The sequence below is a fragment of the Lissotriton helveticus genome, chromosome 5_1 (assembly GCF_964261635.1).
Source record: "Lissotriton helveticus chromosome 5_1, aLisHel1.1, whole genome shotgun sequence".
In the NCBI taxonomy this organism is placed as follows: domain Eukaryota; kingdom Metazoa; phylum Chordata; class Amphibia; order Caudata; family Salamandridae; genus Lissotriton; species Lissotriton helveticus.
The window spans coordinates 572,419,706-572,445,970 of record NC_136065.1 but is presented as its reverse complement, the minus strand read 5'-3'; the positions used below and the strand labels follow the sequence as shown (position 1 = coordinate 572,445,970).

General features: G+C 43.9%; 1 protein-coding gene across 1 annotated transcript in view; it reads left to right on the top strand.

The window, feature by feature from the left end:
* The window catches only part of PCGF5 (polycomb group ring finger 5), a 198,401-nt gene that overhangs the window by 10,936 nt on the left and 161,200 nt on the right, over positions 1–26,265 (top strand). The window contains exon 2 of the mRNA XM_078642917.1: positions 17,600–18,347. Within this exon, the coding sequence (XP_078499043.1) occupies positions 18,236–18,347 (112 nt within the window). The 5' untranslated portion in view covers positions 17,600–18,235. The remainder of the gene's footprint in view (positions 1–17,599; positions 18,348–26,265) is intronic.

The window sequence follows — 26,265 nt, the reverse complement described above, 5'->3', positions numbered from 1 at the left end:
ATTCCTTCTCCAGTATTAAATCTTTCATAGATTCACATGCTTGTATCAGAGTAGCAAGTAGTACCCAAAATCTGGAGCGTTTCCATGGTAGAACCCAGCAGAATGGTTCTGTTGCGTAGATACTTTTAAAACATAATTTGAATATACGCATAGCAAATAAGAATAAAACCGAACATCATTCATAGCGTACATGGTAAGTTCTTCAAATTAAGACTTTTTAAACCATCTATACAATAGACTTAAAATATATACCGTACATAATATAAACACAGAACAAAGAATACCTTATTGGAACAGACGTCTCAGATCAGCATATCCCACTGCTGTGTCCTCCTTCCACGCAGTGTCCAGACAATAGTGCTTGGTAAATGAATGCACACTCGTCCACATTGCCGCTCTGCAGATGTCAGGCAGAGACACTCCTGCAAACAATGCCATATATGTCGCCATCTTTCTTGTGGAATGAGCATTCACCCTTGAACGCAGCGGCTTTCCAGCTTTTTCGTGACATTTAATAATTGCCGACGATATCCATCTGGCAATACTCAGTCTTGACAGAGGCAGACCTTTTCTCTGACCCTCAAACGCAACAAGTAATTGTTTCGATTTCCGAAACGTTTTTGTCCGCTCAATGTGAAATTTCAAACACCTGGAGATATCCAAGGAGTGCAGAGCCCTTTCTGCATCAGAAGAAGGATTGCTGAAAAAAGTTGGCAAAATAATTGGTTCATTAAGATGGAACGAAGTAGGAACCTTGGGTATAAATTTCGGATTTGTCCTTAGTATCACTCTGTCCTGACGAAACTGGAGAAAAGGCTCTTCCACTGAGAAGGCCTGAATTTCGCTAACTCTCCTCGCCGAGGTGAGTGCTAGAAGCAGAGCTGTCTTCCATGAGATAAATTGTAAGTCTACCTTGTGTATAGCCTCGAATGGTGGCCTCATAAGTTGTGCCAGAACTGTATTGAGTTGCCAGGGTATTGGCGGCCGTTGAATGGGTGGAAAAGCTCTAAAGAGCCCTTTGACAAATTCTTTGATCAGTCTGTGAGACCAAAGAGACGGCTCATTCGGCACCCTCCTGAATCTTGATATTGCCGCCAAATCCACTTTTAAAGAGGCATGAGACAGGCCTGCTTTTGATAATGACAGCAAGTAAGGCAAAATACCTTCAGGGGGTACTGTAAGTGGGTGAAGTCCCTTACCAGCACACCAGTGACAGAAACATGTCCATTTCGCTGTGTACGTTTTATTCGTAGACGTAGCCCTAGATTGCGATAATATGTCCCTGCAATCGTGCGGTATGATCATGGACTGGAATTCTCGCTAATGAGGTTCCATGCTGATAATTTTAGCGATGTCAGGTCCTGGTGAAGAATCTGGCCGTTGCTCATTGATATGAGGTTCTGGAACGTCGGGAACTGCAACTTGTTGCCCTTTGAAAGCTGTAGCAGGTCTGAAAACCATGCTTGTTTCGGCCAAGCTGGTGCCACCAGAATAACCTGACATGGTACTGATCTTATCTTGCGAAGCACTCTTGGAATCAACGGAAATGGAGGGAACGCATACGCAAACATTCCCGTCCAGTCCAGGTGAAACGCATTTCCTTTGGAATCTTCTTGAGGGTACCTGGACGCAAACTGTTTGCATTTTGAGTTGTCCCGCGTCGCAAACAAATCGAACGTTGGTGTGCCCCATAATTGACCTGATGTTACCGCTCCTCTACCCTTTTTACTGCAGTGTTATTACAGTGATTAGTCGTGTCGGACGCATTACTGGAAGAATACCAGCGACCTGTACATAGTTTTACTCTCACAGTCACATGAGTATTGATTAGGTGAACATACATTGATCTATTTACACTCACCGATGTTTCACAGCATTGTGTACCTTATTGTGCTGGTAGTAGCTGTGCTATCCCTAAGAGTCAATTGAAGAGTATTAGTAATTAGTTAGGTGAGCTTTCATTCATCTTTTGAGTGCAGGTGTAGACTTGCATTGTGCCACCTTGGGTGTTTTTTTGGTGGTTGAAATTCGGAGATATGTCTTTACTTGGTGGTTAGTATATTTTTACTGTCAAATCAGTTTTTTCTCTACGAGGTACCAATGCCACTACTGAGTTGAAAGGTCATGAGGTGGGATCTTCAGTTATAACCATTATGGTATTAGGAAAATATAAAGATAGAGTGGTAACCATCGGGTCCTTATATTGGTCCTGATGAAAACCCACAGATGATTTTGTTTACCATGAAGGTCTGACACATGTTGATCATTTAGGAGTTAGAGCGAGTCATCATACACATATTTCCCTCCCTCTGCATACAATATCCTGTGTTGTTTTTAACCTTGTGCAGTGTAGACTCTTAAATAACTTCCTAATATATTCATGCATTCTTTTCCATAATCTGACACAATCGTAATAGAAAACGTTCCAGAGCCTAGGTATCCCTATTAACAACATTGCATTTCCCGTTGTAATAATAGGAGTAGTCCATGATAACTTTCACTCCATCCTTTTACTCATCCAACCATTTACCCTTTTACTCATCGTCCATTCTGTCACTCACTCATCCATCAATTCATCCTTTCATCATCCACCCACCCTTTCACCCATCCATCCTTCCATCCATCCATCCATCCTCTTTCGCTCATCCATACATATATCTATCCTTACACTCACCCATCTATCCATCTTTAAAATTCACTTTATTTTGGTTACAAAAGTAGCCATAAAAGCATAACTTAAATATACACCCAGTAATCCATTATGTTGAAACTGATTAATAATAAAAAAAAAACACTAGCTAGTACACATCCCTATTAAGAAGCAGACTAAAAACAGTGTCACAGAGTGCCATAGTCATAACTTACATGGATAATTCAGTCCACAATAGGTACTTCCTTCTTCCATATGAGGTAGAAAATCAAAAGTGCCATTAAAACATCAAGGATTTCCTTCTGCCAATTGCTCTTTTTAAAAAGAGGCAGAGATTATTACAGTTAGATGGGGAATTAAGCTGCTGGGCTATTCGAGAATATCTGATTCCTCGCTCCCTGAGCATAGGAATTAAAAACCTTTTGGTCAGATAAAGATACAATTGACAAGAGAAAGTGAAATGCAGCAAGCTTTGTGAGTAGGATTTTCCTCATGTGCATTTCAATACTTTGGATGGCTCAAATTGGCTGAGGGGAAAGCCAAGGTGCCACCTCACGAATCCTAGCCTGAATCTAGTAGGTAATAGTCTGTCCCAGGAACCTTAAATTCCTTCCAAATATGGTTCCAGTGTTCAAGAGCTATGGAGCTCCACATTCTCCCTAACAGTCGGTTTGTTAAGTCCAAGTTCCAACCTATGGGCTCTCCTTCTTGACTCGAATGGTATTTTAACGCAGACCAAGTCGTTTTAGATTTAGCACCTAGGTTGGTGAAAAGAGCAGACCTTCCCAGCTTCGTGAGTTCTGACTTAATACTGTTTAACCAGGGGACTGTTAGGCCTCTCTCACATGCGAGACTAATGTTAATTATCACCCCATTTAGTGAAGCATGAAGGGCGGTCAACTTGATAGTATCTGCGGCATAGTAAGGGCTCCCGGTATTTTTTTTTGACATTGCTGTCTGTATTTATCCATATTTCAATTTTGCTAATTTTTAACTGTATTTTTCTATTTTTATTTTGAGTCTTGATTAAAAATGTAGCTTAAACTAGTATATTTCCACATTTATCATACTGATAAATGTTCACTCTTATTTGAATTCCTGGCAGGTTTCAATGATATAAAAACCAACAGATGATAAATCACAGCACTTGCCTGAAAACAAGAATTTTTATTAGCAACCTTATGCATATCTTATGAATTTTAAGCCTCATTACTAAAATGTCTCTCTTTTTTAACCCCAACACCAGTCCATTCACACAGTGGCTAGTAGTCATGACTGACCTCATTTAGAATCACTCAAAAAACAATCTAAATGTTACTTTTTATCCACATGTAAAAATACATGTAGTAAAAATGGAAAACAGAAAGCCTTCAGCATAATCAATCTCAAGCTCCTCGAGGAGGGGAGCTATGGGTTTTTCCAAATGCGGTTAGCCAAATTTTAGATGTACCACACTGAACTTGAACATTTCTGACACCCTTTAGCAATACAAGGTCCCCAATTTCCCTTTGCATCCATGTCTAAACCCAAATATAAAAAGTCCTGAGCCTGGGGAACAGGTAGGCCTTGTAGGATTATTATACAAAAGAAACAAGGGAGCCAGGACACAGCCCTGGTGCATCCCTCTCCCCAGCTTAAAGCTGTCTGTGTTCACCTGACCAAACTGAAGCTGACAAGTCATAGTGTAATGCTCTCAGGAACTTTACCAAGTCATCTTCCACCTCTAGATCGGAAAATATCTCCCATAATTTGGACCTGACCACACTATCGAAGGCACAGGAGCAGTCCATGAATGCCAGGCAGACGGTACCCTGCATTGTGACAGTACACTTACTAACTAACAGATGTAAGTTAAGCATTGCTCCATCATGCTATGGTCATCCGGGAACACATACTGCACCTTTGACAGTGCATCCATCTCTCTAACCCAGGTTAGGAGACGCTTTAGTACAGCTCTCTCCACCAGCACCACAGCCAATAACTCTGAATCCAGCAGAGATATTGGCTGATAGCACCATAGTGAATGATGGTTTTTCTTATTAAAACTTGGCACAATGACAGCGTTGTGCCATGACTGGACGTCCCACCATGCAAACAGCATTAAAGCAGCTGCAGAGAGGGCCCATGTTCCTCCTGTGATTAATACGGGCCCATAGGCACACTATCCCGTCCTGGAGCCTTGTTAGAAGGACTCTTATTGATTGCCTCCGTAACCTCAAGAGTAAATTCCAGGGCTAGTGGGAAGGCCACCTCCTTGGCATATCCATTAGAGCCATTAGGCCCATAGACTTTTTTGAAATTGTCAACCCAGAAGTCCGAGCTGATGGTGGATATAACCGTGTTAGATTTAGTACTCACTGTTTTGGTGTTATTAGCCTCCAGCCAAAAGACACCTGTATATTTCCGCCTACTTGCCCTGACCAGCTTTCCTGAGGATTCATTTTGTAAATCTTTACTCCTGTTCTGCAGATCAGCCTTATACTCCGCTGTACGTTGTTGTATTTTACATAGGTCCCGTGTTTATCTCCTTCAGTGCTTCGTTTAATATCACAGAGTGCTTCCTAAAGTGCTGATCGAATCTTTTAGCCTTGTGGGACCCTTGTTTACTTGGTTGCATAAGCAAACCACTATGGCTAAACTTATAAGGACTAATAGGTGAACTTCATAGACTGCAAGACATTTCCACACCAGGGGAAGATGGTTCAAACAGAGTTTAGAAAGAATATTCATGTCCGCATTTCTCCAAACCAGTCACAAATCGATTCAGTAGCCAAACTATTAGTCCCTCCCCAGTAGACCCGTATCTAGGGTGAGGTGGTTGTGATCACTTTGGGCACTGATGAGAATACCTGCCCCAGAGACCCTGGTCAACAAATAACGTGTAACAAAAATATTATCAATAGTTGAGGAATACTCTACCCTTTGCATGAAAATTAGGGTCACAGAATTCAGTCACGTTGGTTAGATCTAATGAATTAATAAGATGGAAAAGTGCTTGCCCTCTCTGTACCCTGGGGTGATAATCCTGTCCTATGCCATTATTATCGAGCATATTTCACTCAATTTCCATCTGAACTGTCCCAAGTTTGGCATTAAAATCCCCACCTAAAATAATTTTGTAACCTTTGTGCAAATAGGCAAATTGGGCTTCCAGGCCACAAAAAAATCATATAACTTGTTAAAATTGGCTGTGCTATCAATATCAAAATGCCTATTGTAAAAGTTAATAAAAACAACATTTAAGTCATTGGGCTACATGACTAAAATGCAACCAGAAGCGACAAAACTGATTTTACAGTGCAAGGTAACTTTGAACCATGCCGTACGTCCATTGGCGTAACGAAAAGTGATGGGGGCCTCCCTGCACGGTACTTAGGGGGGCCCCCTCCGGGCTCAATCAGGAGCTCTCCCGGCCAGAGTTCAGTGCCGAGGGGGCCCCTTGGAGCTAGGGGCCCCCCCCGCACCGCATGGGCTGTGGGGGCCTGTGTTACGCCCCTGCGTACGTCCTGGCCTAGCTCTGCCCAAGAAGGATAGGACGCAGAGACTAAGTGGGAATAGTAAGCGTCCAAACTAATGGTTTCAGTAGACCAAGTCTCTTGAAAAGAAATTATATCGTAGTTATGTATGAAGTTAACCCACTCCTTGCAGCCCACTTTATGTACTAAGCCGGCAATATTCCAGAAGAGGATCTTGATCACTTGGGCATGGTTTTTTTAAAATGACTGAGTTCCCTTTACTGTTCATCAAGCATATTCAATGGTGTTAAAAACTGACAAGCCCCCAGAGTTTAACAGTTCGTGAGATCGGCAAAGTCCACGCCCTCAAAGAAATTCTATGTTGTAAACATCCTCGACATAGATCTTCTTGGCCTCATAGTGAGCGCTCAGTCAGTTGTTGTCTAACAAATCACCCAGGTGGGAAAAGTGATTTTGAGTGAAGTTATTGAATAAAAGTGGCTGGGCAGGCATAAGTTGGTACGAACTTCCCTTTCATCAGGGTTTATGGCCCGATTTCTATAGAAATATCTGAGGGTAGGATATTTACATTACCAAGTTTAGCACACCTTCCTTGAAGGCCCAAGTAAGATCTCGCGCAACCGTGGGATTTCTATAAGTAACAGTAACAGTCTCCAGTGAATTCTTTATGTATCTTCCCAATCCAACCATCTCGTCTTGCCATAAATAACTTAGAATTTTTTTTACCCCTGCAAATGATGTTCCATGTACCCAATGGGTAGTCTTACTAATTAATTCTTCAGCAGACACATTCGCTTCGGGACGTAGCATTAGAACATCTGCCAAAACAATAACACAGGGACATGCAGCAGGCGGTAGATCACAAAAAGAGACATTTTTCTGCGCCAGAACCACATGGGTAGGGGTAGTGGAGGAATGTTCCAGGTATTAGGGCCCCCAACAGTCGGGCCATTTATCGCAGGTTCCATTGGGCAAAAATCATCACCAGAGTGGGCGGTAGAAACTCCAGTTGCACTAGTGTGCAATTGCCCCGTCCTCTCGCCCTCCTTCAGGGGCCATGGCTCCATGCCAGAACGTACAAGCCCATGCCCCTTTCTAAAGCCACACCCGTACCCCAGGACCCTGAGCCCTCCTCCAATCCAATTTGCTAAATTTCATCTCAATGCACCCCAAGTGATCATACAGCCCTGATAGCTAAGAATTAAGTAGTTGGTCAGCAACCTCCTTGCTAAACTGAGCCAAAATACTCAGATGAACTCTTTAGTATTGGTAAAAATATCAGGTTTTGAGGTCCCAGGGGATGCTGGCTTATGTGGGTTGAAAATATTAACTGCTTGTCCGTTTGAAAACCCACGTTTCCGTTTGGTGGAGAGTAATGAGATTTCCTAAAAGCCCATATGTTGCTTTCAGAAAAACATTTTTTGCCTGGCCCCCCACCTGCACAAACAGCAGCAGGAGTAGCAAATTAAATGTCGCCTTCGCTTGGCAGAATTCCTATGGATGCTGTAGAAGACATGGACAACTGCCTCTCGGCTAGCAAAAATTATTTTTCTAATGCTCCCACTGCCTTTTCAATATACCCATCCAGTGTGTGATTTGTGTTTTTTTTTTTTTGCAACACCCTCTCCATATTAAGACCTTGCTTTCTCTTAAACATTTGATACCCACATAAAGCAAACAGGAGCTAGCTCAAAGATCAAATAGACACACTAGGGGAGATTTCAAAGGTAGTACAACTAGGCATAAAGAGTTAATTAATAAAAAGTCACCGTGTTGGCTGAAAAACAGCCTAATCAGCTGGGCACAATACCTTTAGAGATGGCAAAGTCAAGAGGGGTGTTCCAGCCTCCTCCGGGCTCAGACAGGTGCAGATGAGCCTTCTCTTGGCCCGGTGTGCCACCGAGCATGTGCCCGGGCACGTCCCACGCCGCATGAAATGCAGAGTGCTTATATGTGATGGGATACGAAGTACCACCCGAGCCAAGTGTGTTCAAAGCTCCCATCCATCCAGCATCACACCCTTTGATCTTAATTAGGAGCCTTTTACTGCCGAGTTGCAGAGAGAAGATGCCCATAAAGAACCCACCCTCACTGTAGCTTTAATCCTGCGTGTTCATCTTAAGGTACGTCTGCCGTGGCTCCAAGATATCCATATGGTGTGCCTGTGCAGGCATAAGTTCTCAGTAGGCAGACAACTTCTCGTGGCAATACGTTGCTTCCCTAAGCCAGTCTGCGGGTCGGGGTACCTGGCTGCAGCCCCAGCACATCGCTATTCATAATTTAGCCAGCAGTAGAAGCATGGACACTAGCTTTCTGCTGTCCGCTGGTATGTTTCTCACATAACCAAGCAATGCTGTCAAAGTGTTCTATCTGAAACTCAAGCATCTTATCCATTGCATTAAAAATGGATCCCCAGTAATAATTATTATCAGGGCACTCCCACACAGGTGCAGGAAGGACGCATCCTAGGCGCTGCATCCTAAGCATTTCGCATCCACACTTAAACCCACTTTATGTAACCATTCTGGCTTCCTGTATTATCTATGTAGGAACTTGAAGTGTATTAGTTGTAGCCTGTAATTTGGCGACAGCTCCAGAGCCTGCGCGCAGCAATATGCCGATTGGTCCTCTGCTATAGGTAAGCCCAGCTGTGCATCCCATTCCTGCCGTGACCCACGAAAGCATACTGGCGCTGTGTGATGCTGTGTATAGTCGAGTGTTCAGTTTACGGGGCGACGGGCTAGTCAGGAAGTCTTCCAACACCTGGAACATGGACGGCACAGCTGGGAAGGAGGTGAAACTTGCTGCAATCCCGCTCAGAGCTGGTAGTATTTCATTCTGTCTAGCAACCCCAGGTCCTCCCCCGCCATCGCCTTGCATGGCTTTATGAATGTTCCTGCTGGGAATGCGTTTCCCATTGTATGAAGTTGGAGTTTAATAAGTCTACTGGAGGCTCCCGTGTCCACTGGGAACTACAGTTCTGGGTGTTGGGACAGCGGTACCGAGGGGGGATATAACACTGCCAGCTGCTCCCTGCATCGCAGCCCCTGCCATGCCCATAATGCAGCCCACCTTATCCACCCTAGATTGCGGTCTCGTCTGTGATCTGTAAAAGACCATGTAGTGGGGCCGCATGGTCATGTTCCGGCACTGTATGTGCCATAAATTGCGTTGGGTATATCCAATAATAAACAAATTGAGCTTGAGCGCAGTTATAGTAAAGGATCCATGTCTGCCCAGTTCAAAGGGTAGGGTTAAGGTTACCCAGGAGATCCTGGGTTGTTTTCTGGCCAAGAAGAGGTATATCGGTTTGATCAGTCTGAAGCTACAGCTGAGAGAGAGTGGAAGGTTAATGAACAAGTTGAGGAATTTGGGGAGAAAGACCATTTTGGCTTTAGCCAGTCGTCCAGCCAGAGACAGAAGCAAGCCCAACCACTGCTTCGGTCGTTTCTTCAGCCACTCCATGAGCCACTCTTAATTGAAGCACCAAAGTTCCTCAACAATGCGACTCAGCCAGATTCCTAAGTATTTCACCGGACCCTCAGCCCAGCAGAGTAGGTACACAGATTGAAACCATTCTGTAACGGACGTTGGAAAGAGAACCGATTTTCCCGAGTTAATGTTTATGCCTGAGGGTGCACGGAACCTCGATATCTCCCTGATCAGAGGGTCTAAATTTTTGGCTGGGCATTTGACATACAGAGTCACATCGTCCGCATATAAAGAGAACAGTATTATTCGTGGAACGAATGCCAAACCAGGGTGTGCATGATGCTGCCGCAATCGGGCTGCCAGGGACTCGATGGAGATGGCAAAGAGGGGAGACAGTGGGCAACCCTGTCTTGTGCCTCGGGACACACGGAGAGGAGGCGATATTGCCCCGTTAACCCGAAGCCTCATCATAGGAGAAGAATATAAGAGATATCCGCGGAACGAATGCCAAACCAGGGTGTGCATGATGCTGCCACAATCGGGCTGCCAGGGTCTCGATGGAAATGGCAAAAAGAGGAGACAGTGGGTATCCCTGTCTTGTGCCTCGGGACACAGGGAGAGGAGGCAATATCACCCTGTTAACCCGAAGCCTCGCCATAGGCGAAGAATATAAGCGAGCGATCGGTTTGATGGATTTAGAACTAATGCCCAGGCGGGAAAGAAGTGCAAATAAATATGTCCCTTCTAAGGAATTGAATGCCTCAGTGGCGTCCTAAAATATTGTGGCCGCTTGGAGTGAGGGGTCAATTTCTTGCATATAGCCCCACCAGGGACAAAGTCACACTGGCCGGGGTGCATTACGAGGGGCAGCAGTGGAAGAAGTCTTGTTGTAATGAGTTTAGCCAGGATTTTGTTGTCCAGATTAATAATAGACAAAGGCCTATAGAAATCGCATTGCAGTGGATCTTTATCAGGTTTTAGAATCGTGATAAAGAGCTCTTCTTGAAGCGACGGGGGAAGTTCTCCCAGTTCCAACTATTCCTCATGCATGTTTATAAGATGCGGTGCTAGCAGTGATGCATATTCTGTGTAAAAGGCAGCCGACAAGCCATCCAGTCCGGGGAGCCTTGTCCCCGGCAGGACAAAGCACAATTGACCCTGATTACCTCCTCCTCTGAAATGGCTAATAGAAGGCAAGGAATGATAAATGGGCAAAAAAGCTCAAATATATAAGAATTACTCCGGGTAGTATATGGGAAGTAGGCATATTTCATAAGTATGTTTCACTTTTGAGATGTAAATGGCACTTTTCTAAAACAGGACGGGCGGTGCTTTATGAGGCAATTAGACAAGCAAATATTGAGCTAGATACAGCATTTAAGCACAGTGCACTTTCAGGTTGCATGCAGCACTTTATATTCTAAGTTGTGGTATTTTTATACACTGATTGGGAATGGGAGAACCAAGTACTGTACAAATGTAGGTAATATACTGAAGATCTGTGAATCCAGTGCAAAAATGGGAAATATTAGTATTTATAGGCACATTGCACTTTTAAGAGGCAAATGGCACTTTGATAAGCAAGTAGAAATAGGGATCCTGCAAGGGGACACAGTGAAGCTATATGGATATTTTAGATATATTAATAATGTGAAGTGACAGTACAATATAGACAATCAATCCGTATTGTGGCATTGAATGCTAATGGTGTGAATAATAAATGCAAGTCCAGCACAATAGATACATGGGTGAGAGGACAATACCCAGATTTAGTGCTCATGCAGGAAACCCATTATATTGAGAAAAAGGAACCACATTTTAAAATGTTCAAGCAATGGGCTGGATATCAGTGTTTATCATGTGCAAGAGCAGCACATAGAGGTGTCGCACTATATGTGACTAAATATTGTTTCCTGCAAGTTACTTTTTCCCAAACCGATACAGAAGGTAGATGGGCCCTTATTAGTGGATTTCTTAATAATACCAGATTTACGATAGCAACAACATATGCCACAATAACTGATAAGCTAGATTTATGCTTACACTGACAAAAAACCTGTACATACGTACATATTTGTAACCAGAAGATCTTGCTTTTCTACTTGTTCTGATAGGCAGAGCACTTCACCTCCTTGCCAGTACATTGGTTCTGACAACTCCAAGAGCTTTCAGAAACCAGATAACAGTAGGATTCACCCCTGAATTAAAATATTTAATGCCTAGGTATGGGTAAAATGCGGGCAAAGATCTTAGCATGTTTTCTGTATGATAATTTGTCACTATTAAATTTTATTTTGGTCAGTGAATGTGTAAAGTAAGGTAAACTGCTGGGGACTTTTCTTTCAATCACATATCATTTATCTGTGTCCTCGACATGTGAAATGAGTAGACAACTCTTGTCATTAAACACTAAAATTCTGGACAGGTGTTCTATTCTTTTAAGATTGAACTTTCAGCTGACTGCAGGGAGTACTTGCAGCAATGCAATACATGCTAAGAGATCCACAGTAGTTGCAGGATTTTAATCTTTCCCACATACTATTGGGCCTTTGTTGAATCCGACCCAGAGCTCTGATCCTGCACTACTGCATTACCAAGATACCAATCTGTTTTGACATATCCTGTTTTTCCTCGGATGAAGCCTCTGTTTTGAAGAACTGCGGGCTACAAAATATTTTGGTGGCAGTTGTCTCAAGGTGTTCTTTCCCTGTATCCCCCTATTTGGCTGCATAGTTTGCATTCAGTTGAAACAATTGTGAAACGATTTACCTGCCTACCCCTAATTACCACAATCTGCCAAAATTGAGAGCACTAGTAAATTTTCTAAGTTTATTTGTAAACCTTATTTAAATAAACCACAATCAATAGTCCAAAGGCTCCTTCTTGTTGGAACGAGATATTTGCCATATGACGTGTTAAAGTGTCAATCAATCAATCAGAGAATTTGTAAAGCGCGCTACATACCCGAGAGGGTCTCAAGGCGCTGGGGGGGGGGGGGTTTGCAGGGGGGCGGGGTGCGAGGTTGCTGCTACCTCTCGAAAAGCCAGGTCTTGAGGAGCCTTCTGAAGGTGAGCAGGTCTTGGGTCTGCCGTACGTGAGTAGGGAGGGTGTTCCAGGTCTTGGCGGCGAGGAAGGAGAAGGATCTGCCGCTGGAGGTTGTTCGTTGGATGCGCGGGACGGCGGCAAGGGCGAGGCTGGCGGAGCGGAGCTGGCAGGTGGAGGTGTAGAAGTTGAGTCTGTCGTTCAGGTAGGCTGGTCCGGTGTTGTGGAGTGCTTTTGTGTGTGTGGGTGAGGAGTTTGAAGGTGATCCTCTTGTTGACGGGCAGCCAGTGCAGGTCTCTTAGGTGGGGGGAGATGTGGCTGCGGCGGAGGACGTTGAGGATCAGTCGGGCTGAGGCGTTCTGGATGCGTTGTAGTCGTCGCAGGTGTCTGGCCGGGATTCCTGCGTAGAGTGCGTTGCCGTAGTCTAATAATAATAATAGGGACATTTGTAAAAGCGCTGCGTTACGCACACCGGCGTGTCCACGCGCTAAAGACAGTGAGAGAGGCAGCGTGCAAGGAGCACAAAAGACTGGGCAGACAGTTATTTGGTGTACAGGAATGTTTTTAATTTCGCTCGGAACCTCGTTTCCTCCGGTTCCAGGCGCAGGTCCGCTGGTAGTTTGTTCCACTTATTTGCCGCTAGGCATCTAAAGGACCTGCCTCCCATGCGGGCTCTCTTAACTCTGGGGATCCTCAAAAGACCACCCCCTGCAGATCTGAGTGCTCGTGCAGGTTGATACACTTCAATCAGTTTGTTCAGTGGGTCGGGAGCCCTACCATTCAGGATTCGGTGACAGGTGCAGAGGGCTTTGTATTCCACTCTTCTCCTCACAGGGAGCCAGTGTAACTTCTGGAGGGCCGCCTTCGAGGGCGCCCTTCTGGGCAGCCTGAGAACCAAGCGTGCTGCTGCATTCTGCAGCACTTGTAGGCGAGCCATGCTTTTTTCTGGAGCCCCTAGGTACAGCAGGTTTCCATAATCCGACCTGGCTGTCACCAAAGCATGAACCAGGGTTTGACGGGCACCGATCGGGAGTAGGTCCAAGACCTTTCTAAGTTTCTTCAGAATCCCGAAACAGACTCCCACCACCCGGTTGATCTGTGGGCCAAAAGTCAGGCCCGTGTCAAACCAAACCCCCAGATTACGTGCTTCTAGGCAAGGGGTTGGAGTCGGTCCTAGACAGGGTGGCCACCATGCCGACGACCAGGCAGACTGGGCTCTCCCCACCACCAGCACCTCTGTCTTGCCGCCATTAAGCTTCAGACAGTTGGTATCCATCCAATCGGCAAGGTCTTTCATGCACGACCGGAAACCATCGGCAGCAAGACAGGGCGCGTGCGATAGGGAGATCACCAGCTGCGTATCGTCGGCATACGAGACCAACTGGAGACCATGGCTCTCCACGATCGAGGCCACAGGCGCGACATACATATTAAAGAGGGTCGGGCTCAATGACGAGCCCTGAGGCACGCCTTGGCCCAAAAGAACCCGCTTAGAATAGCAGTCACCCTGCCTTACTCGGAAACTTCTTCCCTTGAGGAAGTCCCGGATCCATCTCAGCGCGGTGCCCGAAATACCACCTCTGTTCAGACACTGCAGCAAGATGTTATGTGCTACAGTGTCGAACGCCGCGCTGAGGTCCAGCAGGATCAGCCTGCAGCTGACGAGGGCTTGGGTCACTGTTTTTCTTGGTTCGGTCGGGATCCATTTGTAGATCCTGCGAAGCATGCGGAGGGTGTTTTAGCAGGAGGAGGAGATGGCGTTGACCTGCCTCGACATGGAGAGGGAGGAGTCGAGGATGAATCCCAGGTTGCTTGCGTGGTCCGTGAGTGTTGGGGCTGCTCCCAGTGCGGTCGTCCACCAGGAGTCGTCCCAAGCAGAGGGGCTGGGACCTAGGATGAGGACCTCCGTCTTGTCCGCGTTCAGTTTCAGACGGCTGCTCCTCATCCACTCGGCGACAGCCTTCATTCCCTCGTGGATGTTGGTTTTGGCAGTGTGTGGGTCCTCGGTGAGGGAGAGGATGAGCTGGGTGTCGTTGGTGTAGGAGATGATGTTCAGGTTGTGCTGGTGGGCCACTTGTGCGAGGGGGGCCATGTAGACATTGAACAGGGTCGGGCTGAGGGATGAGCCCTGGGGTACGCCGCAGATGATGTTGGTGGCTTCGGATCGGAAGGGCGGGAGGCGGACTCTCTGGGTTCTGCCGGAAAGGAAGGACGTGGTCCATTTCAGGGCCTTCTTCTGGATTCCGGCTTCTTGGAGGCGTGTTCTTAGTGTGCGGTGGCAGACTGTGTCGAATGCGGCTGACAGGTCCAGGAGGATGAGGGCTGAGGTTTTGCCGTTGTCTAGCTGGCGCCTGATGTCGTCTGTGGCGGTGATAAGGACAGTCTCGGTGCTGTGGTTGCATCTGAATCCGGACTCGGATGGTTCCAGGATGCCGTTGTCCTCGAGGTGGCGGGTCAGCTGCATGTTGGCGATTTTCTCGGGAAGGGGAGCAGGGAGCTGGGCCGGAAGTTCTTGAGGTCTTTGGGGTCCGCCTTGGGCTTCTTGAGGAGAGCGTTGATTTCGGCGCGCTTCCAGCTTTCCGGGAATGTTGCTGTGTTGAAGGAGATGTTGATGATCTTTTGAAGTTGGGGTGCGATGGTTGCATCAGCTTTGTTGAAAATGTGGTGTGGGCAGGGGTCTGATGGAGATCCTGAGTGGATGGAGTTCATGACCTTGCTTGTCTCTTCGTCGTTGACGTGGGACCAGGAGGTCAGCTGGTTGGTGCAGGTGGCGTTCGGGGTGTGGTCTGTTGCAGATGGGGCGGATGAGGAGTTGAAGCTGTCGTGGGTGTCGGTGATCTTGCGATGGAAGAAGGTGGCCAGTGAGTCGCACAGGTCCTGCGAGGGCGGGATGTCGTTGGTGTTGGCGCTGGAGTTGGAGAGTTCCTTCACTATGTTGAAAAGTTCTTTGCTGTTGTGCGTGTTGTTATCCAGTCGGGCTTTGAAGGACGATCTCTTGGCTGTTCTGATGAGGTGGCGATGGCTGCGGATAGCGTCCTTGTGGGCTGCGTGGCTGTCTGGTGCGCGGTCGTGGAGCCATTTCTTCTCCAGCTTCTGGCATGTTCGTTTGGAGATCTGGAGTTCTTCGGTGAACCAGGCTGCTTTCTTGCTGGGGTGGTTGGTGGAGGGGTTCTTGATCAGGGCGAGGGTGTTGGCGCAGTCGTGGATCCACTGTCTGAAGTTTCCGGCGGCGGCGTCTGTGTCAGTGGGGTCGGTGGGTGGGTTCTGAGTGAGGGTGGAGGTCAGTTGGTCTTCAGTGACTTTGCTCCGGCAGCGGCGGGGAAGCTGTTGGGTGCGGTGGTGCGTGGTAGGTTTCTTGAAGGTGAAGTGAATGCATCGGTGGTCAGTCCAGTGGAGTTCGGTGGTGTGGTTGAAGGCGACGTGGGTGCTTGTGTCTATTTGATGTGTGGTTTAAAGCCGTGTTCTCTATGAACTGTTCTTCTGACACTGACTAAAAAAGAGGTTGTCCGGGCTACATGAAAAGGCCACTGGTGGTGGGCACATTCACCAACATGTCAGACAGTCACATTTTAAAAACGCTGCTGCAGCACTACAGGCTTTTCAGTGGTGCCAATGTGCAGCAACAAATCCAGTGTTTTGTATAAGCCAGTAATACCGTATTTGGGAAATAAAATGGTGCTGTGAATACATCAGAGCCTATGATTTTAAAGAGACCTGGTTTCTTACCTTGCATTACTACTGGACCACACTGTGTAATTGTTTGTAATGGAACACGTTGCTGATAAGATGTTCACTTGTTGGGCAGTACCACGTGTGATCTGTTTGCTACTGTGTATAACAAAAGGTGCCATCGGTTTTGCAAAAAAAATATTTCAGCCGAGTCACAAAAGGTCAGGGCAGATGTTGACCGTTTTATGCCATTATCCCAAGAGTCTTTTTGTGCAACTCGCAATGTTACTGTCTCAATCCTATTGTGCTAATTGTCATTTTTACTCGGGTGTAATTAGGCAGTTTATCATGACCGGACCCGAGATGGTCTCTGTGTGGCAAGAAATGTCTGAATCAAAATGTTGGCATTCCCAAAAGTTATAGTGTACTGCACTTGGAAGATTTGTAGACATGCATCAAAGTCGAGTTGAAGGAGTAGTGTGATGAATGACCTTCACTCTTTTGTAGTGGCGGCAATACAGTGATGGTCTTCCATCACGTTACTCCTTGTACTCCTCTGTTAGTGACTGCAGGTGTTGCATGTTTAGACCACAAACATTCAGAGCTGTTTCTTCTCATGGACAGACAGAAGCTGCTGGCACTATGTGATGGTGACAAAGTCACTTTTCTGTCATACTGAACGTAGCCATTTGCCTCTGCCTTGGATGTGACCCTTTCCTACCCAAAAAATAAAAGTCATCATTTTATGAGAACAAGGTTCCTTCATTACAGGCCACTGTGTGCTTCTGTATCCGAGAAGGGGGTGAAAAGTACAGTATGCCATGGGTAAATGAGTAACTTGGACTTGAATGGTCAATCTGGCAGACGTAATGAGGGTAGGGTCAGGAGAATAATGTGATGTATAGTGGCTCGCAGCCATGTATATCGCTTCTGCGTGTTATGGTCGCTTTTTGGGGATCTAAAGCATTATAACATTAATTGTGGTGTGAGAAGCATAACAACCTACCTAGGATAACCAGAGGGAAAGACCGTCTGGGACAAACACTTTTGGAGCGCACCAGGAACGGATCAGAAATAAAAGGGGATGTTTTGTTACTCATGGGAAAGTGGAAGGAGCATACTGTACCAGAGGTTGCATATATTTTGATGGTGGTTGAAGAGAGCGAGCACATGGTGACCAGATTAATTGGATTTAGCCTTCTTTACCAAGTCTCCAAGGGGTGGTGCCTGATGTATCAATAGTACAGCTTGTAGGGTGGTTGAATCATAGTGTACTATGGATAATGTGTTACCTTGTGTGTGTCTGCACACTTATTTATATCTCAAACAGGTAATACAGACTGAAGTAGGACGGAGTGGGGATTTTCATCTGTCTTCTTGGAGTGGCGGCTGCCGTTGCCATTGATTGAAGAGAGACCGCTTCAAAAATGCTGCTGTGCAGAGCACATCAAAAGTAAAACTGTGACTCAATCCCCAGTGCTGGCCCTCTCCACCTGCATCAGAAGTCCTGTTTCCCTTACCAGCTTTCAAGCCCAGCGAAGTGCTAAACTTTGCTTGCCACTACAAGCCTTCTGTGCCAGTCTTCCCCAGTGCTAGTTGTCAGTGATTCCCTCCGCTCCTACATATAACCTTCCCTGCTAGTGCCACCCTTTTTTTGCTCGCTCCCTGAGTTGACCTTTTCTTTGCTTCAAGTGCCAATTTCACCCACTTCCAGTACCAATTTAACCAGCTTCCAGTGCCATCCTTTCATGCTGTTTTCTAATGCCAATATTTTCTGTAAGTACTCTTGTCGTCAGGTTCACCTTCTGCCATTTTATTCAGTCACCCCTTCCAGTGTCAGATGCCTATGCTAGGCTCTTTCAAATGGCTTAGCTGGTGTAGCCACTTCCAAACCCCGTGTTCACTTTCTTTTGCCCACTGATCTCTTCTCTCACAAGTGGTGGACTCCCTTCTTCCTTTCCTGCCAATGGCCACACAGAAGTCTCACTTTGTGAACGAGTTCAACCCGCACATCACCTGCCACATCTGCAAGGGATACATCATCAAGCCTACCACTGTTACAGAATGTCTGCACACATGTAAGTATAAACTGCATAACTGCCCTTCGTTAAAGAAAGCACACAATTTGAGGTTGATATTGTTTATCTGTTTAGTTTATTTGCCCTTGAATGCTGGATGATCCCAGGAGGTAGGCTTATAATTAAACAGAAAATAGTTAAACATTTTTAATTGTGTATTGCATTTTAGCCTCTGTTTACAAATCAGTTCAAATAACTTTGTGGTCTAGTTAGACCACAAAAGTATAAAAGCAATCACAAGAAATATATAAAAACACATCAATATACAGTGATCCAATAATAAATAATCATTATACATAAAAAAACATGCAGACAAATAAAAAAAAGTCTATAAAACACCACATAAGAATGGTGGCCCTCTCTTTTATGGCACGTTCCAATATAAACAGCAGCAAGAATACAGATCTTAATGGTGGGCAGAGTTTGCAGATAAATGAAAGCCGCTCTACAGTAGCGAATGTTTGCTCCCCTAAAAATGGGAAATCGATCACGTTTCCTCAACAGCAAGCAAAATTTATAAAAATATATAAAATGTAAAGTAGTTTGTGGTGATTGATCATCACAGGGGCACAGAGGTAGGTGGGAAAATTAGGAACCTTCTGACATGAAAGCAGCCAAAAAGTGCACAGGACATAACATGAATCAGACTAGTAAATCTTATGGTCTTTATTGCCCACCCGTAATAAATATGGTGCGGGACTGACACTCAAACAAATCCCCATAAAATCCGGGACAGTTGGCTTAACTACCGCCCACCACTTTCTGCCCTCCAGACATCCCCCTAGAAATGCGTTCTTCAAGGTAATAATAGAGCTGGCTGACACACTACTGGGAGAGGTAAACAAATCCTCCTGCCTCATGCTGCGACAGATGTTATGAATATACTTTATTCAAGGAACACAGCTCTATTGAAGGAGGTCTGGCTCTTGGTCCAAATTCTAAGCCACAGAAGGAGGGGTTGGATTTTAATAAGATTGTTAATGTATCCAATCCCTGCCTCTGTGTGGCATATAAAGGTGCTGGTGCTTTGGGCGGCAGCTAAGAGGCTCTTAATAAAGTAATTCTCAATTGTTTGAAGGCCCCCAATCGTCAATGCCCCACACCCCTGCCCCTTAGGAAGCAATAGCACAGCACTTGGCTTTGAAATCAGTTGAAAGTTCCCTTATGGGCTTCTGGCCAAGTCGGTGGGCAAAATTGAGGACAGCCTCCCCTGATTTAGAAAAAGCAATGGCTCTACTCGTCTTCTGAGGTCCCATTAGAGTTATGTATCAAAGGGGATACCTAAATAAGAAAAAGAGGGAACAGTGTCAACTTTGTTTTGCTTTTTCCTGCCCCAAAGATCATTAAATGAGACTTGTTTTGATTTCCCATATAATCTAGGCTGGCCATGAACTCTGTTTTCAAGTCACTTTATGGTGGGGTGTGATAGCACCAAGAACATAGCAGGCAAATATGCCACAACTGAGAAACACAGTGATTTAGGAGCCATGAGTAGCAGGGATCGGGCACCCATCTTGAGATCGACAGGGAGGCTGGGTGCCATTCAATATCTGAAATAAAATAGATAGTGCCAATTGTATAGGTGAGGCCATGAAATAATTTATATGGTAGATTCTAATTAGCAATGAGTGGAATCGTACACTTCTGTTTTGAGTTGTACATCATTTCGTATAGGAGTAAAGTTTGGGTAAGTTGCTAGTTTGTGAAATGTGAGATTTTCATTAAATCATATGTTATTATATAATAACGTATAGAATAATATCGAAGTAGAGTTCTGATCTTTTAACATTGAGTTTTGTTAAGTTTATGTGTCTGAAAATGTCTGAGTGCTTGTAATATTTCATATAATACGTTTAACAAGTATTTGCAAAGTCAAGCAGTCTGGCCATGAAGTGTGTGGTGCAAGTTTGCAATATATCTTTTTGTGAATACTTTTATTCCTTTCATTTTTATTTCTGATTTACGTACATTTATATTTTTTAGAGAAGCTTAAAAATGTGTGATCGCAAATTTAGTTGTGAAATGTTCTTAGTGGCTAAATTTGAGCCAAGTTAGTTTCTGTTAAAAAGCAGTATGAAAAACTCATAGTTGTTAGTAAGTGAAAATGTAAAGAAAGTTACGGCTTACGAGTGCCCAAAACATTAGCATTTATTCTCCTTTAGTGGTGAAATATGCATGGCAGGCAGCAGCCAGAAGCGTATAGTGCACTGTAAAAAACATATTATTTGGAAAACTGAGCTTTATTTAAGAATGACAAAGGGGTATACCTGGTAGCTGATTTTCATTATGAATAATCAATGTACTAACAATAGCTATTTTTCTCCCCCTCCAATGGAAAAACGCACATGGGCAAAGAGCTATTATAGACATGTATGGTAAATACTGGCCACAAAAGCATACGTTTTAAAACAAGCATTGGTAAATGCATTAGGTTTCACCTTTGTGATTAATAATAAGCTGTTTTTTGTTGTATTTCCAAGAAGCACTCTGGCTGCACATTCAATAATCAATATGCTCCTCGCCTGAAATGCTGTCTAGCACAATGAACTGTGTAAACCAGAAATGTTTTTTTAATGCTTTTCTATAACGTAAAAGTGTACATAAGGCGTTAGGGTGCTTTCCATGAATGTTAGGTGTTACGCTTCTTTAGACATGTGAGATTAAGTGACTTGCCTAGAATCACAAGATGTTGAACCGAGGCCAGGATTTTAACGTGGTTCTCCTGTTCCAATGTCAGCAGCTCTAGACACTAAGATGCATCTCCTTAATTTCTTACATACCCATGGCAGACGCTAGCCACTCATATAAGGTGCACAGTAACACTGTGTTATTTTCTTTATTTTTTTTTATCAAAAGCAGCCCACTAGCAACTATTTGTCCTATTAAAAAAAAAAATTCCTAATATTATTTTAAGCTTCTGTTTAAAACGTACCCGTATTATACAAGTATATAGGAAAGCAGTTTTATGGACCTATCCTGCCCCCACATACTTGGAAGACAGTAACCAGTGTTTTATTAGAATTTGTAGAAGATTGAGTTCTAGCATCTCGTTGTAACAATAAATAATGTGCTATTATGACCCTGAGCAGCTTACTTTCAACACCAACATTATAAAAAAGAGGGTAGCAGCACAACATGCCCTTAAATCACGCATACCCCACACAGATTTAAATGTTAAACTTGGAGAACCCACTATCTTACATGTGAAGAGGAGAGAAAATGAGCACATGATTAGCACTGCAAAACGAAGTGCACAACAACACGGTTTACATTACAGCACTCTTTAAAAAATAAGTGTTCAAAATAGTTATCTTAATTTGTATGATTTGACCTAATAAACACATCATGTAAAAAGCAAACAAAGAAGCCGTATCATATAATTGTAAATAGAAACAGTTTCACTTAATGTACAATATTCCTTCACTGACGACAGCACATAAAGCAGAGGTACACTGTGATAATAAACACTCCAAGTGTTTTTTGTACATGTGAGGCAACATAATAGTCATTAAGGCAAGTTCATGACACGTTCATACATTTGCAAATACATTGGGGAGTCCCCTGTCCATCTGTTTGCATGTTGATTTAATTACACACCTACTGTGAAGATTCTTTACGAAACTGCTGATGTTTACACTTCTAAAGAACCATATATGCACAGGAGAACAAATGTTATATGTCAGGCTGGAACCCAATCTCCTTTCCAGCAAAACTCATTTACTTTGAAGTCTAATTTCACTGTAAAATCTGTCTTGATACAGTTAACCATCCGAAGTAAACAACAGCAGAGGGTTACAACATGAATAATATTTTCCATAGTTTTCTTTAGGTTTGTAGATTTGTTTTCTTTTGCAGTTGTTTATAACTCAAAACACCTCATTAAAGTGCTTTACGTGAGAACGAGAGATTACACGTTTGTGTTTTTTATAAGGCATGGGGAGGTTAAGAATGTAGTTCTAACTCAAAATTTTGAGGTGAAGCTGGGTTTTTCCTTGGTTTCACAGGTCCAAAGCAAGGTACTGTATCCTAGCCTACATCTCTTAAACGTGTTTCTTGGATTCAATACTGCTTGCTAACAATTGAAAGGCATTTGCAAAAAGTGTACTTGGTAAATGTTGGGACTACATTAACCAAAGCGTTTTGGAAAGCAAAAAGAAACGTGCAGCAGGGCTAAAAACAAAAGAAAAAACTGGCACAAAGTGATTTCTTAAAGGTGTACCGAAAACTTGATGTCACACATTTCAAAATACTATGCACAACATAACTTACAATAAAGCACAGGGCTCGAGTCGGGGTACCATGCAGGTGGACGGCGTCCTCTCACTTATTTTACCAGGGGGGAGCGCCACCCCCCCTGCCAAACAGCTGGACTTCACTCTTTGGCCTCTCTGGGACGAGGAGCTCGGCACCTTTCGTGACGTCACTTCCTGTTATGACGTCGCTTCTGGTGACAGTGTCCCCCCACTTCTTTTTTCACGACTTGTGCCCTGATAAAGCCCCATTTAAAACAAACAACCTTGCATACACTAAATATGACAAAATATTGATTAAAAAAACGTCGTTCCTCTACAACAGACAAGAAGACATTAGGAAAAAAGGCCACAATTCAACAAACCGGAGACTTCAAACTCTAAATCGCAGTCCAGTAAATAAACTTGAAATAAGACTACCTCTTGTGAGAAAGCTAATGAAAACATTCTCAAGCTTATTGTATCATGTCTAAGAGCTGAATCTCTTTTTTTTATAGACAAGCAAACTAACAAATGGCAAAGGAAGCCCCTTTTCACTATATAATTGTATTATTATAATGTATACACTATCTATCTATCTATCTATCTATCTATTAATCTTTCAAACATGACTTTGGCAGCTTCTAAAACTTATTCTACGACAGACCTAAAAATGAACCTAAAAATGAACCTAAAAATGGTTACCTAGTACTTTGTTATAATTTTCAGTAACTTCTTTCCTGACATTATAATTTCCATCTTGAAAATAAAGTCCTACTGAGCCGTTCAGAAGTGGACACATTAAGGCAATGAAGTACTTTTCTCTTCAACCTTTTATCCCCTCCCATGTCCCCCGACCTTCATGCGACAATGGTATAGACTGGCCAAATGAGTAACTAAGCACCCTCTTTAGCTACCCATTTTAGGTCAAGAGCTCATACTTTATAACATGTTATTGTGTATAGATCTTCACCACTGTAACATCAAGTGTCACAAGTTTGCCCAATTTCTTCAGATAACCCCAACTACATCTGTCTGCACTAAGAAATATTGCATTTCCTCTGCCAATGCCTTAAACTGTCCTCATCTTGACACCTTGATACTTATTGTTATTATTTTAATATTAGCAAGCAGTTTTTGTTATTCTTAACTACAATAAGGTTCCAAGGACAATGGCATCATAACCAGTTCACCTAGTTTGGGTGGTTGTATATCTAATGTGTGAACACTGCTTCTCCAGAATTGGAACTTTACAGTACTTTCAGTTCAAACTTTCCCTTTTTGTCAAGCAGTAGGTGCCTACTCCATTTACAAAGCAGTGTGGTTCTTGTAAATAGCTTTTACTGTATGGTGAAAAATTGATATATTCTACAAGTACTTCTCAAGAGCACCTCAGAAGAAGGATTTATTTACAGATACAAATATTGGACTTTTAGAGGTGTCCAGGGTAAAAATTAATTCTGTATCATAGGATCTTTATTGATAGTCATAAAAACTAAAGTAATTCTGCGCTGCCTGCTATGACTCGATAGCACTTCTATCTTTATTGTTCATTTAAAACTTCACACGCTGTAAATGTCCATTTCTCTTCATGATGAGTCACACCCATGACAGCCTGTTAGTGGTGAAGTTTCTTTTTCTAGCTTTCATTGCATAATTTCACATGCAGAAAGGTGAAAATGTATGGAGAGAAGAAAAAGAAAGAAAAAGAAAATGCAGCATGTGAGGCTTTAATTTTAAAATGAGAAAAAAAGGAACCTGTTCCTTTAAGAGACAAGAGAGTTTGCCACCATAGTACACCCTATCGACAATTTGCCTCAGAGAGTCAGTACTTTTTTCTGGCTCACAGGAGCAGGACCTTCTTGCCACGCGAGGTTTTATACCTCTATTTTCTCTGAAAATCATGAGATCCTGTATTTTTACAGCTTCACTCGCCATTTTTAACCTATTCTCTCGAGTGACACAGTTGTTTGCCGATTTCTGACAGTATTTTTGAAAAGTGGCCATCATGTGGTAGGAAAAAGGCTGTGGCAGACCGTCACTTCACATGTTTACCAAAAACCTGTGTGGTAAAAGACTGACATCTGTAAAACGATTTCTCTAAAAAGGACCTTGAAGGACATAGAGGGCATCAGGCTGAGGGGGTGTCATAGAAGTCATAAGAAAGGAGGAAGTAAAGAACAAGAGAAGATAGGAGAGAGCATCTTCTCATCCCCCTTCTGTGAAGCATCCAATGGCTGAAAAAGACTCCAGAAAAGGAAGATCTAAGGAAAGGATGGTATTGTCTAAATATCAATGGCATGATTCTTGACGACGTTCCATCTCGAAGTGAAAGGTATCTGCATCAACATAGAACGGCGTCAGCCCCAACTTGTTCGCTGTTGCACAAAGGCTCCTTGCCTCTTGAAAGACGATGTGAGAATCAAAAGAGATCATCAAAGAAAGATCGCAGCTCGATGTCAAAACACAGACATCATTTGACGTAAACTAAGACAGAGCTGTCACCGCGGGCAGCCTTCCACACCCTGTTCAAGTTATCATCTACTATGTCCAAAGCTGTCCACCATTTTAAGTTGATACTTTCACAATCGAAGAAAAAACATGTCAGAATTCTTACTCCATCCCCATTTATGTCAAAGAGACCACATCTATCACTAACCATGTCGAGCACTCCATCCCTGTAAATTGTCTCTCTATAGTCATCTCCTTCTCTTCATTCTCTACTACTTACGTCACCGGAACAACATGATGTGCATAATCCAAGATTTTCTACATCTTCTATAACCACCATGTGAGAAGTTGGCCTGGTATATGATGCTCACTAGTTCTAGTGATCACCTTGTACCATGCCAAGCAACCCTTATGGTGCAGGTTGTAAAGTCAGCCTTATAGACAAGCTATCCTAGGGGTGGCATGGACTAAGCAGTCTTAGGCTAAACTCTGTAAAGGCATGTGAAGCAAGCTGTTTTACCATACACAATCCCTTGAATACCAAATGAAAGGACACCACACAGATATATATTGAAAATATATATAGATTTATTTCTACAAATAACCCTGATACTCTTTATGAGCACAGAAGCAAATGCGTTAAAACAAAACACAGTTTAAATATACAAAAGTTGCACAATTTGGATGAGCCGTAGGGGCCACCTAAACCGAACCACTATGGGGAAAGTGAAGAGGCCTAGGGCCTGGGGAATCGCTGGAGCTGTTCGGGACTAGCAGTGAAGAAGTCAGGAAAGGCCCGCGGGACTCGGGTGCAGTGCGGAAAGTGCACGCTTTACCAATGCAATGTCAATGGTGCGTAAAAGTTACAAATTTAGTTATTAAGGAACCTTCCGAGTGACCTAGAAGGATGAAACTTTAGACACAGACACTAGAGGTGTATACCAGTGTGGGAACACCGGCGTTGCTGAGTTACCTCACCCACAGGAAGCGGGTGCACAGGGTCGAAGTAGTGTCGGGTTTCGTCACGCAGGTCGATGGTGCTTGGAGCTGAAGATGCTGCAGGCGGCTCGATGTGAAGAGTTCCGGTGGATCCAAGGGTGGATCTGAAGAGGTGAAGACCTGAAAGCAGAGGGGACAATGTTCAAAGTCACTAGCCAGTGACTACCGTGGAACCAGGAGGGAACCAGGCGATGTCGGGCGCAAACAGGTGATGTCGTGAAGATTGTCTCTGCAGCCAC